Source organism: Pezoporus flaviventris, unplaced genomic scaffold (genome assembly GCF_033815535.1).
Source record: "Pezoporus flaviventris isolate CSIRO_AGI_PZ_B2104156 unplaced genomic scaffold, CSIRO_AGI_Pfla_v1 ptg000036l, whole genome shotgun sequence".
In the NCBI taxonomy this organism is placed as follows: domain Eukaryota; kingdom Metazoa; phylum Chordata; class Aves; order Psittaciformes; family Psittacidae; genus Pezoporus; species Pezoporus flaviventris.
This window is the reverse complement of record NW_026892584.1, coordinates 38,189,479-38,208,686: the sequence shown is the minus strand read 5'-3', so window position 1 is coordinate 38,208,686 and position 19,208 is coordinate 38,189,479. Positions and strand designations below refer to the sequence as shown.

The following is a 19,208-nucleotide window of genomic DNA, read 5'->3' as shown; positions in this document are numbered from 1 at the left end:
TATGCTGATACATCTTAACTTTAAAATAACTATGAAATATTGTACTGTGGAATGTTATAAATATGGTGATTACCTACACTGGAATTTAATTCTGCTTTGTGCCTTTTAAGACCTTGTATTTTGTCCTTTGTTGTAATTTACTACTAGGTTTTTGTGAATGGTGTCTGGACAGTCTCCATATAGGGGCAGTAGTCCCCAAGTTTTACAGATACACAAATGGGGGGTACAGAGTGTTTGGCATCCAGAATCTTTGCCCATGGGATGTGCATTCAAGTTGACTCGTGAGAGAGGGATTACTTACGTCAAATGAACAATTAACCTCACTGCGATCTGCTGATGTAATACAGAATTTCTCAGGGAGAGGACAATGGCAATATGTATGTATGTATCATGCTTCCTATATAGGTATTTGTTCCAAGTTAGGGCTGAGCATGTTGTCCGGCGCTCCCCACATAGTAGGGACTGCGCACAGGCAATGTGTTTGTTCTGTAAAAACTGCTTTTACACTGTTACAGTCTCTGTAATGCCTTCATACTGCTAGTGCTGTATCACAGTAGTAATTACTGCCGTTTGGAAGATGATTTGTTCCGTGGAAAGCTGCAGTTTGGGAAGAGGGAGGAGAGCAGCAAAGGGCAGAGAAGGGCAGGGGCTGTCTCTGTGCGTACTTGCGGGTCTTTCTCTTGCCGTAAATTTGCCGGAGCCTCGGTTCGAACCGAGGCAGCAGCGTTCATTTACCCGGCTGTCCAGAGCCGGGATTTCCCGATGCTGGAATAGTACCCCGGGCCGCTGCAGAGGAGCTTCGGTTCAGTTCTGCGTTTGGTGCCGCTCAGAGCCGGCGGAACGGCTGTCGGCGGGGCCGGTGGCCCGCGCTGCTCCGCTGGCGCTAGGGGTTGCGCGGCGGCACCGGCAGGTGGCAGTGACGGTCCGCGCGGGCGGCGTGTGGCCGCCGCCCCTCGGCAGCGGCGCCCCATGGCACCGGGTGTCCGCGCTCGGGCGGGCAGTGTGCTCTGGGGAGGGCAGGAGGGGGCGCGGTGTTGGAAGCGGCGATGCGAAGCGAAGCAAGACTTGCTCCCGCGCAAGTTGAGCGCGTGGTCTGCTAAGAAGGAGGGGGATTGCTGAGGGAGCCTGGCTTCTCCGCTCGTGTGAAAGATCTGCTTCAGGTGCTGAGAGTCCGACTTACCCCAGCCAACAGTAACAGATGAAAACGTTATCGTGGTTTTAAACTCACAGGCTTACATGTCTCACTGTCGGTGTTGACTCCCTGCTTAGCTCATCCCACTACTGTGAAATAGATTAATAATACCAGCAGTAGAAGTTGAAATTAAGTTGTCATAAAGGAATAATACAGGGTTGTGTTTGCTTCCAAGAATTACTCTTTCCAGTTGAAGGCTGAGTTGCTGACTTCATTTCTGGAATCGAGTCTGGACTGCTGTACTGCAGGGAAGCCACCTCCTGGGATGTGTTGGCTTGGGGTTCAGTTCTGGTTCTGGATGGAATGCGTTGGTGAGAAGAAATGACTGTAAAATGTGTACAGTTAAACTCGAGGGGATTTGTTATGCAATGACCAGAAATAGCTTCGATATGAATGAAAATCATAGGGAAAGGTAGAGTGTTTTAAAAAGGGAGTAAAAAGGAAGAATGTAAGGGAAGGGACAGGAGGCGCTGGAGCTGTAACTTCTGCCAGGTTTCAGAGAAACGCCATCCAAAGGGTTAACCGGGGGGGGGGGGGGGGGGGGGCGCTGAGGGGAAAACAGGCACCTGGGACCTCACACCCAATTGGCAGTCTTTTGTAATATATAATTTGCCTAGAATTGCTCACTGAGCACAAGCTTTTGTTTTCTAATTGATTTACGGTTTGAGCCACTTTTACCTCATCCCCTACTGTCCTGCACACAGTGCCAGCAAGTACATTACAGTGAGAAATGATAAATTACTGTGCACTTGTGATGCTAATGCATCAAGAGTAAAAAAACCTGCATGCTACATGGAGCTTCATGCATTAAGAGTGTCATGCAAAGATAGAGCTATGCAAAAAATCATTTGTAACTTCTGAAATGGCCGTTTGATCATTTACTTCAATTCATCTCTGAGAACTAATTGAACCTGAAGGTTAACATTTACGCTATTATGGCTTTCCATCTGTGAATTGGAACTAAGTTCTAAAGAAGGTGTGTGAGCGCTTAAAGCTACCTGTGTTTTTTAAAGTTTTAATGAGCTAATTGATCAGGAAAGTTACAGTTATTGCAGCTTCTTAAAGCATTTTTCAAACCTAAATATTTTGCTTGTGTTGATGACAATTACAGTATGCATTCCTAAAGGGCATCGCTCAATTTTTAGATTGGAGCATGTGTAGATGTATTAATGCCGATACCATCTAATCAGTGTTTGTCACCAAAACTATTCAAATATTTTAATCTGGTTTGTTTCAGAGGTATAATGAAACTTTTCTTGAATAACACCTTTGCAGGTATAAAGGAAGAATTGAAAATTTTGTGTATTTTTTCTTGCATTTGTGAAATACTGTACTGATATTCCAGAGAAGAGCGAAACATGGAAGTTGGTGAAACCCAATGTGTGCATATTGTCTAATTTCTTTCCCCCATGCTGCATCAAGGGCTGGATTTTGTTTTACCTTCACATACTCAGTCCACCTTAAATTTTTTTTTATTTTTTTACAATGTCTGTGTGTTCCAGTCTTGAAATATGAAGAAACAGATTTATGGCGGCTGCTGGGCACAACAAATTAAGTTGACAGTGATGTATGAGAGCATAATAGCATGATGATCCCTCTGTAGCGCGACTGGACGCCTCCTGCTTCATTTGGCTCTTGTTAGGATCTGTTAGGCAGCTAAATAATGAAATTCTGCTGACTGATTTCTGATTTCTCTTTTCTTTCTCTTTTCACCTTTTTATGAAACTTGCATTTCCCAGACCAGCAAACTGCCCTTAAAGGATTCTTTCACTTACGATGACTACAGGTTGGTCTGTTGTTTAATTCCTTTTTATTATTTTCCCCCCTTTTTATACATAGTGAACTGTGGGGCCCTGGAAATGCTTCTGTGGTGGGAAAGCCCCATTGTTACTGAAATGTTAAATGTAGGATTTGATACTGATGCACTTTCTTAATGAAGAAGAAAATAAAATAAATACGCAGATTTTAATTGTTACAAAGGAATAGCCATTATGAGCACTTAATTTAGCTAACTGGCACACGTAGCCTGAGATTAGTACGGTAATTTGTTGTTTTTGAAGAAAATAGTTCTGCTGACATTGCAGGTGATTTGGGTTAAATCTTTTTTAAAATTATGTTTTTATTTTTATAAAAAGGCTTTACCAGCACATATTAGTAAAAATTAACATTTACAGTGGCTATTGAACAGGAAGAGCTGGAGAACTGCAGTTGTACATTTGAAGCGTGTCACTTGGAGGTGCTATAGGGAGTGACTAGATAAAAGTAAGAATAATTAAGATAATGAGAGCTTTAATTCTGTTAAGTAATTAAAGTAGCATGAATAAAAGGCATTCACGAGGTCTTACAGGGACTTTTTAAGCCGAGTTGTGCTTCTGGGTAAGTCTGTGAAAGTGGGGTTTCCAAAGCATGCCCCCTTCCCTGATAGGGTCACTGAGGAACAAACAGACTTACATGCGAAGTGTTCTAAAATTCTGCAGATAAATTACAACAATTAAAAAGAAACATATTACTGTTATGTTTTAAACAGTGTTTTTATATCAAAATTATCCACAATCTTAGCTTGCTTTTTAGAAATTGAGTAGGTTTCAATTTGACAGTACCTTTCTGAGCAATCTGTAATCCTGTCTAATTCTGTATAGCAAATACTTGGAGTCTATGGAAGTTAAAATTATTTTGACTTTCTCTTGATGGTTTTTTGTTTTTTTTGTATGCTTTTATTTTTTCTCCTTAAAAAGCCTGTAACAAATATATGTATTAAAGCCAAAAGCAAATATTTTTTTCCCCTTTGGCATTTAATATTACTTTTTGCCTGAAATAAAACCCAGATTTTAGAAAATACTGAAACATTAAGATACTCTGGAGATTCTTACATTTGAATAGGTAGCTGGCATTCTGTTTGCTTAACCTGGCTTAGAAGGGGATTGAATGATGTCTCTGTGCTCTAAACTATGTTATACTTCAATCATTCTTACCTGGATATCTGTTTGCAGTATTGGGGTGTTTTATTTTCATAGAATCATAGAATCGTTAGGGTTGGAAAGGACCTTAAGATCATCTAGTTCCAACCCCCCTGCCATGGGCAGGGACACCTTACGCTAAATCATATCACCCAAGGCCTCGCCCAACCTGGCCTTGAACACCACCAGGGATGGAGCATTCACAACCTCCCTGGGCAACCTATTCCAGTGCCTCACCACCCTCTTTATTCTGTTAACGAAAAAAATTTAGCAACACTGATCTAAGCTAAAAGTTTGCAAACTGAAGAGAAGTGCTTACCGAAATACCATGTATGTATCAGATGATGACACTGGTTTCCAGTTCAGGCAGTCCATAAGCTGTTTAGGGACCAAGGGTAAGAATACATTCTGGCTCTTAAGGAGTCTGCGTATTGATGAGAGTTATTGCTGCCAAGCAGTAGCTGTGAGCTGCTCTGAAGCCTGCAGAAATAGCTGACCCCAGATTTAGGATGCGTGGTGAGAGTTGTGTGTGCAGTGAAGGGTCAGGGAAGCAGAAGGAGACACAGTAGTGGGCACTGGTTGAGGTAGCAGAAGGTGTGAAGGTTCTGTTGCAAAGAGTGCAAGAGAGGGGTGAGATTGAAATCATGGTTTGGGAATTGGTCTATGTGCATGTCTTGGAAACCTTAGGAGCTGCTCCTTCTGTGAGTGTATTGCCTTCTACTGTTACTATAGTCAGCGTGATCTTTAAGAAAACTAAATTTGGAAACTTGCAGCCTAAACGATTGCTTCAGGTTGCACTACAGTCAATCAATCATATTTTAATGTTTTGAGCATTGACCATCTAATGTTTTTAACTTTTGTAGATGGGCAGTTTCCTCTGTTATGACACGACAGAACCAGATTCCAACCGAAGATGGTTCCAGAGTTACGTTGGCTCTAATACCTTTATGGGACATGTGTAATCATACTAATGGACTGGTAAGGATTTCTTCAGTGTAGCTGAAAAGCTTTAGGGCTTAAGTATTAAGCCTTTCAACTGCTGTAGAACAGTTTAATAACACTTTTCATTATGCTTCTTAACACAGGTGTTTTATCTTCCCAAGTGACCCTAAAAAAATAATATCTGAAGGAAAGGTTTGTCAGTTCCTTAAATGTTTTACATTGGCTTTTCAGGGAGAACTTTCTTCATCTAGAGAAAACTTTAGAAGTGGTTGGGTACTTAGAGTTGTGCCTCATAATGAGTTTTACTCCTGTTTCCAGGCCAAAAATGATTTACAATACTGGACAGATCTGTTCTGAGAATAGGAAAGCAGACAGTAATGGAGGCTGCCTCTTGTAGCTACCACTAGGGAAAGTGGTTAGAAATTTGCAACTGAGAAATACTGTCTGCTCTCCTAACCATGCCCAAAGAGCCTTGTTATGGAGACAGCAACAAGAACAAAGCCTACTTCAACAAGAACAGAACATCTCTCACTACATCAAAGAAACAAAATGCAAAAATACAACTTTAGGGCATATTAAACATTTAAAAGGTGACATATGTATATAGAAAGCCAGACCTGTTGACATTTTGGCTTTTGTCAGCTAGTTCAGAGCATGAGGTCCTGATTTCATCAACAGGCTAGTTAATGTTGAAGTGAGGAAATGGAAAGCTGTAAGAGGATGCTTTATCAATGATATTTAGGCAATCTCATATATACTTCAAAGTTCATACCCTCCAATTGTGTTTCTGGTAGATAGTATTATTTATTGTAAACAATGAATACAACCATACTATTCAAGTAATGTGGCTCTATTGGATGAGAATTGACCTGAGTGTTTGTACAGCAGCATGTTAGTATTGTTGGTATAAGAAAAACCTGGTTTAAATGAACAAATTGTAAAGCAAGTTGTTTCTCACTTGACATTTAGGTGATTTATAATTACGACTGTACCAAATACAGCACTTAAGGCTAGGCTACAAAGTTGCAAGTGTTCTGCTTTTTTTGTTTATATGTTTTCCTTATTAAAAGCTGATTACATGTTGTTCTTTAAAAGTGATTCTTGTCTTTCACTATTTGTTATGCAATCTCATAACTTTGATTTAGCAATAAAGCTTGAATGAGAGTTTTCAATATAAAGAAAATTCAGGAAATTAAAAATAAAATTCAGAAATGTATGTTTTTGTAATAGAAGTCTTAGCTGCAAGCATCAGTACTTCCTGTACCCTTTTCCTCTGGGCATCTCTTTCAGATGCTTTTGCAGAGACTTGTCTATATTCATTAGACAACTTTTAATGAGTGCCTTCAAAGTTGGGATTAGAGGAAAGAGGAAGAGAATTAAGGTTCTGGGAGGGAAAAAAATTAAGTAGTCTATATTAAAAGAGCAGCTTATTATGTTGTTTTAATCATTCAAACTTCTATTTAAATTGATAAAGTAATTTTTATTTTTATTATGCTCTTTAACAGTGGGTTTGATATGGAGCCAGCCTCTGGAGGCAAACCTGCTAATGCAGTAGTATGTCAGAATTGGAAGCACTTTTTTATGCTGAAGTATATCCTAAAGGGTGGGGGAGGGACTGAGCACTAAGTATTTTGTATGTATATACAAACTTAAGTCATTTGTTTCATATTTCTACAGAAAATAGTTTAAATGTCTATCCAACCTAAATCTATAAACAACCGTAATATGGATAAGGGGTTAAGAAAAGCTACTAAACCTATTATTGTTGTGTGTTGGTTACCTTCTGCTATTAGAGATAGGGGGAAAAACTGCTAAGATAACTAAGCTGTTCAGACAACTGTAAGCTGTCTGTATTATGGTTTATATTATTGTAGAGTGAGATGAGGGTGGGTTCTGCTCTAAGCATAGTGCATTCCTTGAAAATACATGAAGGCAATTGTTCTTCATTGCAAGAAATTAGGAAACAAAAGATGGTGTAGTATGTGCCCATCTAGTCTATTCCAAATGTAGTGCTGAAATACTTCTCAAGTCAATCAGCTACTGTATATCCCTGTTCTTGCTTTATCCCACAGGGCCCCTTTCCGTGGGGTAGATAATAAAATGCTCTTTGGGTTTTAACTGGAGCTAGGTCTGTCCAGCTTTTTTGTGCTTCTGACACTATTAATTAGATCAACCTGGCTCTAACAACTATATCAAAATGGCTGTCTTCATGCATTTCGCATTGTTATTCTTTAGTGGGATTGTATTTTGACAGTCAGAGGTTGATTACCAGTTCTGACAGAGCTTTGAATAAGCTACATTTTGCCCATTGGGCTGGGTCCATCCTTAATCACTGACCAAGCAGACTACTGCATGCTTTATACACAACTTGAAATTCATGTATCAGTCTGCTTCAGAAATAAAACCAAAGGGATGCAATTTGTCAGCTATCATGTGGGAAGAGAAGTAAACACCCTGTTAATTCTCTTACATGGCTACTATTAAAAGAAAGAGGAAATAAGAGTCTAGCACTCCATTATGTTTTATAGAAAAGCCTTTCAGAAACACTGCTGTTTATAGGGTTTTTTTTGTGTGTGTGGTGTTTTTATACTTGCATTTATGGAAAAAAAAAAAGTCAAAAAAATGAGCAGTGTTCTAGTGAAGTATGCTTCAACTGACAGAATCTTTCTCTTAACTTACTGGAATTATCCCAGAAAGCCTCCTTTTCCATAGGCATTTCAGGAGACTGGAATACAGGCTTTTCACATTCAGAAGTATTTCATTGGGTTTACACACTAAGAAAATTTTAGTCTATATTGTGTGGTTCTCATGTTCTCTTCTGATCTCAATACACCACAAACCCATAGTAGACCTGTGGTGGTGGATCCTCAGGCAGAGCAGTGCTGCAAGCCTCCACAGGGCCGGGCTGCCCATGCCTGGAGCTTCTGTCTTGGATTGGCTGCACCAGGGACAAGTTCCCTATGCTCACTTTGTGAAAGCACCGTTGTGGCTGACAAGTGCGTACTTGATGATGCAAGCAGCCAAAACTATTATTGTGTAAACCATCAACCAAGCTTTCAGAATAATTTATGGAGTTCTGTATTTGGACAAACTGCAACCAAGAGGAGAATCTGGGTATACTGCTACTTCTGTCAGTCAGCTTACAAAAAAGTGTGTTTTCACTTATGAAGGCTGAGAGAGAATCTTCGGCTTCTTCTTGTTGTTGTTCTTTTTTTTTTTTCCCCCAGGCCAAGAGCATATTTTTCTATAACTTAGCTCTGTCAGGACTGAATTCAGGATACCTACCATAAAAGTTGCTTCCTGATCATTCAGCAGCTTATGTTCCATCCTGTGGCTCAACCTGTGCTGGCATCTAATATTACTCAAGAAGATGCTGTTTGTCACTTTATAAAAGTATTGCATTTTTAGGATAGCTTTACTTGTTAGTGTAAGGACCCCTTTACAATTTTGTAATCTTTTTTTGGGGAAGTACAGGTTTGTTAAGAAAGTTTATCCTTTTCCATTGCCTGCTACCATAAAAAAAAAAAAATATCTTTTAGCATTTCAAGAGTATTGCTTAACTTTTAGATAAAGGGATTATTTGCAAGTAAATTATAATTCTCTGAAGACTCTATCCCCTAAAGATCCACAGTTATCTAATCCTTTTTCATTGAGATCAGAAATGTGTTGGTAGTTGAAGGATAAAGCACAGCATATAGTGCTGTCATTGCTTTGCTCCCTTGGGCCTCATGGGAGTGACTGAAAGCTCCAGAACTTTATAACAATCTGCTGGCTTTAGCATGGGACTGCCTGTGGTCTATGGAGGGTAGTTTTCTCAGAGCCTTCTGTTCACTTCAGGTAAGTTATTTCCTCCATTGGATTTCTTTAATGCAGAGATTTTTTTTTTAAAGAGATTGCTCAGGAATCATAAAACAATCACTACCAGCTATGCTATCTTGTGCAGAGAAAGAAATAGATGCAATTTCTATTGTTAATATCTGCTTCCAATAGGACGTTTTGTCATTGGTGGGAGAGATAAATATAAAATGCTGAAGGTGCTTTTGTTCCTCTCTCCTTGGATAGATCACCACAGGCTACAATTTAGAAGATGACCGGTGTGAATGTGTAGCACTTCAAGATTTCAAGGCTGGAGAACAGGTAGTGTGAGCAGTTATCTACATCGTTGTTCTTCAGTTAAGTTTTGTGGGCACTTGGTAATTCCATACAGCATTTTAATAGCAGAGTGGTTGTGGATTAAGCCCTGCTACTTTACAGTGTTATTATGGTGAGTTAATTTTGTGGGAACATGCTACCAAACTAAGTGCACATTTTTCAAAATAAATATTTTCTGTCACTTGGTAGACCCCATCTTCAGAGGAGTTTTGATTCCTCGTATTTTACAGAAGTAGTTGAAATATTTAATCACTGGTAAATGGACATACATAGGCACTGAGTTTGGTATTCTGGATGAGGTTAATAAAAGGCCATATCAAAAGGACCAAAGGTAAATATATTTTAGATTTGGGACATGACTTTGAATGCAGATTGTAGAGTCTTTCTTAACATTGTTGGTTTGTTTGTTAGTCTTCATTTAACAAGAGGTTAAATGGAGTATGGTGGCCAGTCATTTACCCATGTTGTCATTCCTATACTTTGTGAAAATGAGAAAGGACCTAAAAATGTACTTACTGCCTTTGACACAGACATGCATGTGCATTCCCCTTCATCCTGAAGCAGAAAGTACTAAGGGAGAGTCTTGCAAAGATGCATGAAACAGTTCAGAAGCCAGTATTTTGTTCAAAGCTGCTAAGAAACAAAAATGAGTGTTAAAACTAGTGATGGATTGAAGACAGTGGTTCCAGGAGTATAGGAAATCTCCAGTAGGAGGGTTCCTGTGCTGTGTCAGCAGCCAGCCTAAACGCACAAGTGTAGTAGCACTCAGTTTTTCCTACTCATTGTGCAACTGCAGCCAGCATGGCCAGAAAAAGACTTCGTAAAACATCCTGAAATGTTTTGTAACTCAGTCTCCGAGTTACTACCTTTGGAGTATTATTTTGCCAGCCTTACGCTTTATAGCCTTTTGATTTTTCTTATGTATTGTTACTTTCTTTCTTTAACAAAAATGTGTCTGAAATTTTATTTTTAAGTATGTCTTTCCAGAGGTACGTTTATCCTCATTGCTATGCTGAGTTTTACAGTGATTGTATATTTTTTGTGTTGTGCTTAGAATTTGTTATGGCAGTCAGATATTTGCTGTTTTTTCCAATACTGGTATAATGAGTTAAAAGGGGTCCACAGTTTTTCCACAAGTGATCCAATTTATAATTTTCCACAGCTGGCAGTGGATAGTCACATAGCTGTTCTGGCTGCTCTCTCCAGTTCAGTTATAGAGGCTTCTTCTATTTTGCTTTTATTTTAGTAGTTTCATTTTGTCTGTTTTTTTTTTTATATTTCTGTGCAAACTTTAACTGTTATTGACATCATTAAGGCACTTTAATTATATAATGTGTCAGTCTTTTAGTGCACTATGCAGATGTTATTTCTTACAGTTTCAGCAGGAAGAGGGTATGATCCCTGCTTTTACTACAGGAAATAGTCCACAGAATCTGTCCAGCACTGGCCTTGAATACAGCAACTTTCTCGTACCATTTAATTGTCTTTTTTGTAAAACAGTCTTAAAGTGTAAGAGCATACTGTATAATCTGCGCATGATATGTGACTTTTATTTTAATATGAGATGTATCACCGTAGCTTTGAAACTGGAGATGGTTAGCAACTCTTTCCTTAACCACTGCCTTAACATAACGAGGCAGGTCACTTGTTCATTATAGGAGTGTGTTACAGTACAATGTTTACTATAATTTAGTGTCAAGTGTAAGCATTTATTGCTTAGGATAAATAGTTCTAATCTGAAATTGAAAACAAAGAAAGTAAATGCTGTTGTCACTGCTGAACCCATAAGAGGACACTGTGCCTTTCTCTCTAGCTAGAGAAGAGTAGAAGCTTACAGGTATCCAGAGCATTGCTGTACCCTAAGGTTAAGAAGGGAGTCCTGTGACTGTTGAAACTTTTTCTGATCGACAGTTTCATTATTAAACAAAAGGGGACAACATCCTCTTGATGCTGGAGAAGACAAGTGCTACTCTGACCTCTTGCCCGTGTACTTCATACAGCCTAGCCCCAAATTAAACACTTCTTGGTTATATTTAGGAACTTCTATAATGTGAATTAAGTAACCTATATCCTTTAGATGACGAGTTCAGAGTATAACACAAAAATAAATACTGGCTGAACACAGACAGTGGTATGTACGTACGACATACTGTGGTATATCTGTGCCTTAAGGTAACATCAAAACAAAAGCAAAGTTGATTCATCAGCAGTGTAGGTTACTCTTTTGGGTGGACATATGGACAGGAAAATTACCCCAGAAACACCATTTCTTTTCATGGGCCTTCCTTGTCTCAGATTTTTTAGCCTTTAAAAGGCATAAGATCATTGAATGCTTATTTCCATATAGGGGTATTTTATGAGAAAACAAAGCATAAAATACCATATAAAAAATGGTATTTTATAGGGGTATTTTATGAGAAAACAAAGCATTTTTATTTTGAAGTATAGAGTAAGAACCTCTTCTTTCAAAGTCTCTCAGTTACATAGGTATGTTTACATCTACCTCTAAAGTATATTGTCACACTATATACAGCATTTGAATGGATACCGGAAAACAAAGCCTGTTTCTTTCTATAACCAAATATATCTTGTACTCAGACTAGTAACTCTTTTAGGAAATAACTTTCTAATTATGTCAGTTTTGTGAGCTGTCTTAAGCTTTTTTTCCTGTCCCTTCAACTTCTCTTTTCATCCTTCTAGATTTACATTTTTTATGGCACTCGGTCAAACGCTGAATTTGTGATCCACAGTGGTTTTTTCTTTGATAATAATTCACATGACAGAGTGAAAATAAAGCTTGGCGTGAGTAAAAGTGACAGGCTGTACGCTATGAAGGCAGAGGTCTTAGCTCGTGCTGGTATCCCAACGTAAGTAAAACACAATGCCATGGGTTTTTAAAACATTTCCAAAGTACATAGTGTCCAGTAGAGCACATATAAAGCTGTTCTATGATAGTTTTCTTCAGTGTAATATTTCTCCTGTTTGTATAGCAAATTATAGTTATTGTAATAACATTTACAGAAATTCTCTGAGCTATATTATCATCTAATTTGGACAGTATATAAAGGAAAAAGCCTTTGCTTTAATAACCATTTGAACAAAAACAGAGTAAGGATTAATTTAAAGCAATCTGTGGGTTTTCTTTCTTTCCTGTCCCTTGCAGACATACTATGATGCTCAGTATGCGAACCACAGTATTTTCCTTTAGTCTTTTCAGTCTAGAGGGTACTGTTAGGAGCAGCAGACGTGAAACATTGCATTTTCATGAATTTATTACAAAAGCTGTATAAAAATAATTGTAAGTGTAAAATTGTAGACATAATTGTTCTTTTCAGACACAGGTTAGGAAAGCTTTTTTCCAGTTAGAACTAGTATTACGGAATTTTTTAAAAGTTACTTTTGTAACAGTCCATTTGTTGTATACTTGTAAAGTCTTTTATGTTGAAATGAGTTCAAAGGTATGACAATTGATCTTACATTTACTGTTGTGTTTGTTTCTTTTATTAGTTCTAGTGTTTTTGCCTTGCACTCCACTGAGCCTCCAATCTCTGCCCAGCTTTTGGCTTTTCTTCGAGTGTTTTGTATGAGCGAAGGTAAGATGTTTCATAAAGATACCCAAACCAAATGTTAGTAAGGTTATGTTTGGAGGTTATTTGTTTTTTTGTTATTGGCTTTGTGGTGTTTGGGTTTGTTTTTTTTTTATAATGCAAGAATGTGATGGACATTTATATAAAACTTTAAGCTGGAAGACTGGAGAAGTTGCGGAGTTGAGGTTAAAAAGGGATCTATAAACCAATGAGAAACTCAGTCTTTTGCCATGTTTCCTGCAGGAATATTTCAGTTGCATAGGCTGACATAAGCTATTCTGTAACTCCTAAAGCATGAGCTGATTATTTTTTTTTTATGGTTTGTTTGGCATTTTTTTAATCTCCCAGCCTGTTGTGAATGAGTGGGCTTTGGAGCTTGATCTTATAGTTCTTAGGTTTAACAATGATTCACAGAACAAGATTATGTGAGACTTGGGGGTTTATATGCTTAAAATCATTAGCCATCACTGCTAGAGTCACTTAGGTATGGTATTGGAATGTTCTGTACTGTAGGAGAAATATGAAAGAGACATGTCAAAGATGAGTATTTTAAGTATTTTTGTTAATTCATAATCTAAAACTAAGTTATATATTTGCAAACTCTTTTCATAGTGTTTCTCTTATGTTAGTAGCTTGGGGAGGAATATATGTACAATTAATAAATATTCACCTAATTTATGCATGTGAAACTTCTGGTTAAAAGTTAGTAATAGCTGCTTGCTGGTTAGATGCAGTTTTGGAGGTTATAGATGTGACAGTGTTTCATGCCAGTGAATTTCCTTGCAGTTAGGGATGCTGTGCACATGATGTGGATCTTAATACCAGTAGGAATACTGAATTTGTTAGATTTTACATGTGCTCTATTTGCTGTCTTTAACAGAAACAACCTAACTTATTTAGTGTTATGCCTTCACTGCATCCTATCACCCATCTTTTAGAACATAGTAAGTAAGAAACTGGAATAGGATAGTTCAGTTGCAAAGGACCTACATCAATCATCTAGTCCAACTGCCTGACCACTTCAGGGCAGTAAATTCAAGTAAAGGAAGTTTTAGGATGCTGGTGAGGGGTGAATTTTGGCTCAGAGGACAAAATGTAGCTAGTGGACAGTTTAATAGCATCTCTCTGATGTGAATAAGCAGAGCACAATCATACGTCTTAAATACTGTAAAAGAAAACTGTTGAGAAACTACATGCAAGTGGTCTGTGAGGTTTGTGATAGCTGCTTTGCAGGAGTGAAATTCGGTAATTAAAAGATTAATGGAATTTGTGTAATGTCAAGGAGCTGCTAAGCATTTTCTGCTCTGTGTGAGGTTTATTTGACGGATGTCTTTTCTGACCAACTGTAGGGAGTTTCTGCTGCTGGAAAAGATTACCAAAACAATAGGGGGAAAAAAAATCCATTGCTATTTGCACACTCTGGCCGGTTCCTTTTATTATCAAAGTTCACTGAACTCTTTCAAGAATTGCTCTCTTGGCTTATCAAACATTATACAAGACACAGTCTTGCTGTTAGAGAGTTATGCTGTGTTTCAGAGGCTATGATACATAAAGTATCTTTATTTCCATATGGAGCAGAAAGTCAGTCCATTTTCTACTAACTTCAAGACTTCCAGTTGTCTCTTCAAAGAGAACCCTAGAAATAACCAGCATCTCTGATAATTCTTACTTGAGGAGAGGTGTTTTTTTCTGTTAGCTGCTCAAAGATATACTATTAAAAATAAAGCTTTCTGCAGTTTGTCAACTGACGAATGATGAGATTATTTTTTAACAGATTGGTTTTATGCTTATTGCAGAAGAGCTGAAGGAACACTTGATAGGCGAGCATGCCATTGACAAAATCTTCACTCTGGGGAACTCTGAGTTTCCCATTAGCTGGGACAATGAAGTTAAACTTTGGACATTCCTAGAAGCCAGAGCATCCCTTCTCTTGAAAACCTATAAAACAACTGTGGAGGTAAAAATGTCATTATCATTACATGTAATTTAAATGTCTGAAATGTTCTGTGTTATGATTGTAGGAAAAGATATTTTGTCCCCCATCTTGTCTTTACAAACTTCAATCTGAATGTTAGCACGTAATTCATTCTGTACTTTTTAAACTGTAGAAGCAGATTTGCATTATCTAAGGAAAATCAAATCAGATTGCAAAAAGGAAAATTTTCTTAATGTAATTTTGTTAATGTATTTTTTTTCTTTGATTCTCCAAATAGAGGCTTTTTCTCTGCAAGTAAAATGGGGAATCAGTTTCAACTTGTCGTCTACTAGTTAGGCTGCAGTTCTCGAGACTGCAAAGAAATGTTCTACTATTGCAAGCATATAAGTAAACCTAGATGTTTCATATATTTGTGAAGTATCCCAACTTTGCTTGTTACGTGTGCTGGTCTGTGTGGAGATATTTGGGGCTGCTTTATAAATTCTTGACAAATGTCACTGGGACTGCACGCAGACCCCCTCATTCATACATATATCCATTGGCTCAGCCTGAAGAACTTAGTGTTACTTACTGTTAACTCAAAGAAAAGTTGAGGATTTTTTTTTTATTGTGTTGCTTCTTATTAACAGTCTTGCTTTTTCTTTTCTAACAGGATGATAGGTGCTTCTTGGAGACCCATGACCTTACTACACATGCGATAATGGCCATCAAATTGCGCTTAGGTGAAAAAGAGATCTTGGAGAAAGCAGTGAAAAGTGCAGCTGCTAGCCGAGAGTATTATACCAGACAAATGACAGAAGGAGCTCCGCTTCCTAAATATGAAGAGAGCAATATTGCCTTGTTGGAGAACACTGTGGCAGACTCTAGACTCCCTGTTGTGTTGAGAAACCTAGAAGATGTGGAAGAGCAAGAGGACTTAAAGATTGATGAAGCTATTAATGCTGAAGTCACAGAGAATGGGTTTGTAAATGGTGAAAACTCTTTATTTAATGGGACCAAATCAGGAAGCAAAAACCTAAATAAAGAGAAAAGCAACAGAGAGACTGAAGATGCCAAAGAATCTTCTTCAGAAAGTACTGATGAGGTTAAAGAATAGTCCTAACCTTTTACTTTCTTGTGAAATTAAATTAGCTGAAGTTTATGAACAGTGCATTTATGTTGATGTGTTTCTTTGTTAACATTTCTCTTTCTGCAGAGAAAAAATGGTTTTGCTGCTTTATATAAAAATGAATTTTTAAGTTATTTAAAAGATTTAGCATCCCTTTTTAACTAAGATTGCCATCTTGCTTTCAGGCAGAAACTGGGGAAAGAGGTGCCTTCGGAAGATTTTGCAGCCTTTTGTTGAACCAAATGTATTTTCTTCCTGGGGAAGAATTAAGCTCTTCTATCTGCTGTGCTTTTGTTGTTCTGTCACTCTGACTACCGAAATTAAAAGCTTGCTCTGCCTCCTGCCAAGAAAAGCAGAAGGCAGGACTGACTCGGTATTCAGCTTGAAGGTGGGAAAGCAGTACAGCAGAAAGCTGGATAAGAGAATCAGAAACTTGGGAGACTGGAGGAAAACCTGTTTAAAATCAGGTGTGCCAGTCCAGAGAAAGGTAAGGTGGCAACCTTATGATTGGTAGTTTTAAATGTTGATGAGAATCCAAATTGTATACACTTAAAGCGATCTCTGAAGATTTCAGTTTACTTTGTCTCTTGTTTACTGTATAAAAATATCTCATCTTTCTTCTTCAGTCAGAGTTAGGCTGCTACAATACAACATTCACCAACTTTTAAAGGCTGACTTCTTTTTATTTCCAGGTGGTACTTTTTATTTACAAGTTTGGCAGTTGCTACTGGAGAGTTTGAAAGCAGATAGGCCAAGCCACGGCTTTAAACTGTAATGTTCAAAGTCAGGTCGCTTCCCAGCTGCTTCAGGTTTTCACAGCTAGCTAGAGATTTTCAAAGCTACACTTTTGACTAAAGCATTACTAAAAGGAAAATACAATTAATATTCCTATCTGTTACTCCTTCCTTTCTCTGTTGTTGGATGTAACATTGAATGTGACATGGTTACCTGATCTTACTCAACTTGTCTTTCGGTTAAGATATTAATTGATGCTCTTTTCTTGAAGGAAGTGACAGGCAGGCTAATACATTTTTGGCCCAAGTCCAGACCACAGCCAAGTCTGCAGTATGCTTTGCCATTTAGATTGCATCTCCATCTGATGCACATTTCTTGGAATACCTTCACAAGTTAAGGAGGTCTACTGTCTCGAGGAGTTTTGGTCACCCTTGTACTATGTTTTGATTTCTAGATGGAAACAACACAATCATAGCACAGTGAAATACCAGAACAAGGGTAATTCCAAGGCTTGACTTTGAAATTACCTGGGTACTGGGAGAGAGGAAGGCGGAATATTTTTATTTTGTGGGTGAATGGAGAGGGCTATAAAGTGATTTAATTCTCTTCTCAATATTAAGGACTTTGTCTTTTACCTTTGTGTCCTTAAGTTCAAGATAATGCATAGAATGGACAAGCTTGGACAATTGTTTAAAGCTGTTGAAATTGTTAAGGTTGATGTTGCAACCTGCTTATCCAAGATCAGTTGCAGTAAAATGTCTCTTGGCATATTCATGGTTTTATTAGATTTTGCTTCTTTGATACTGCAACTTGGAAATGTGTTTTTGCATAAATCTTTGGTGCAATACACATGATAAGTAGTGACTTTTGGGTTGTCATAGCAGTTTTGGTGTTCAGCTAGTATCAGTGTGGGGAAAATAGGAAGAAAAACTAGTTTTTTAAAGAATATTTCACTAAGAAGAATGGCACATTGCCATTGCACCTTGGATATTGCTTCACCACTAACAAGATGCTGGACCTGTATTTTTGTAACTGTATGCTGCCTTTGGTAGAATGTTATGAATTATTGTCTTGACAGTTTAAATGTCATACAAAAGTCATTACATTAAGGTTTTTATTAGGACCAATATTCCATTTCTGTTTCTGCCACTTACATTGCACAACATTGTACTAGATACTATGATGCAATTCTGAAACTAATCTTCCCTGAAAACTGTAACTGTAATTCAGAATTTAGATGCTTTGATTCAACCTGATACACTGTATTTTGTTCCAGTATTTGCTGATATCTATGGCTTAGCAAAGCCTGTGGTCACCACAGGACAGAATGTGTGAGTTTTCTCGAATAAAATATAGTTCTACCATGTCTACTGTAGTGAGTGTATTCCACAAACAAAACTCCTACCAGCTTCCACTATATCTTTTGGGGTCTGTGGGAGAGGAGTAACTGTCCAGGTACATACAAAGATTCAAGGAGAAATAGCTGGGGGGAAAGAAAAAAGAGTGATTCTAATAAACAGAAAAGGAAAGTGGTCTGTTAAGCGCATGGTCAAATTCTTACTCTTCATCTGTTACTGTTATTTAGAAAAATATGTTGCACACAATAATAACAGTAATCTAATTTTGCAATTTGCATTTTTCCTCCATGCATGTAATGGTTTCTCAGAAGCACTAACCTAAAACTTAAGCTTTTGAAAACTGAGGTGGAAACAAAAAAAATTGGCACTGATGAGCCCTTATTACCATCTGTCATGAAAACAGACCTTTCAAAGCATTTTAAAGTTAACTTTCTTCATAATGTTTGGTTAAGAGACTGTTCACACTAATCCCAGGCTAAATGCCAAATCTTGCTTCTGTTTAGCTAGCTATCTGAAGTATTCCTGTAAGAAAGACATCACTTGGATTTCTTGGACTGTTCTTCAGAAACAAAATGGGGGGGAACCCTTTTGAATTTTACATGAACCTACCTACTGATGAAGTATTTCCCTAACAACCCATAACTCCTTTAGCTCTGTCCTGCAAGATGATGGCCATGCAGCCCTGTTGATAAAGTCAAATATACAAAATGGAGCAACAACCTCCACTCTGAAAAAATGCTTTTAAAGTACGTAAATGCAACTTTAGCGCAAGTGCTGTAGCAAAGAAGAGCTGAGAGCCTTTTGGCTCTGGAGGTAAGATGGTTTAGAATCTTGGCTAAAATAAGTTGTGTTTTATTGGATATAAGAAGGAAATTCTTTCCTGTGAGGGTGGTGAGGCACTGGAATGGGTTGCCCAGGGAGGTTGTGAATGCTCCATCCCTGGCAGTGTTCAAGGCGAGGTTGGACGAGGCCTTGGGTGATATGATTTAGTGTGAGGTGTCCCTGCCCATGGCAGGGGGGTTGGAACTAGATGATCTTAAGGTTCTTTCCAACCATAACTATTCTATGATTCTGTGTCGGTTAAAATAAGTATTCCTTCATTTGGATGTCATGAAAAGGCAGTATAAACAGAAAATCTATGCAGCTCAACAGTAGCTGCATTCTTGAGCCTAATTTGCCTTTAGAGAGGACTGATCATGATGGAGTCATGGAACTTCCATGTTTCAAAGGTACACTGGAAG

The 19,208-nt window shown here is 38.1% G+C and overlaps 1 protein-coding gene across 3 annotated transcripts in view; it reads left to right on the top strand.

Annotated features, from left to right (window-relative positions):
* Positions 1–17,975, top strand: part of SETD3 (SET domain containing 3, actin N3(tau)-histidine methyltransferase) — a 61,339-nt gene extending 43,364 nt beyond the window's left edge. For 2 of the 3 annotated variants that reach the window (XM_061463963.1, XM_061463961.1), the window contains 7 exons: positions 2,932–2,978; positions 5,013–5,127; positions 9,154–9,228; positions 11,944–12,110; positions 12,751–12,836; positions 14,627–14,787; positions 15,419–17,975. In XM_061463963.1, the coding sequence (XP_061319947.1) occupies positions 2,932–2,978; positions 5,013–5,127; positions 9,154–9,228; positions 11,944–12,110; positions 12,751–12,836; positions 14,627–14,787; positions 15,419–15,862 (1,095 nt within the window). In that variant the 3' untranslated portion in view covers positions 15,863–17,975. The remainder of the gene's footprint in view (positions 1–2,931; positions 2,979–5,012; positions 5,128–9,153; positions 9,229–11,943; positions 12,111–12,750; positions 12,837–14,626; positions 14,788–15,418) is intronic. The other variant, XM_061463962.1, reaches the window with a different exon arrangement.
* The last annotated feature ends 1,233 nt before the right edge of the window (positions 17,976–19,208 follow it).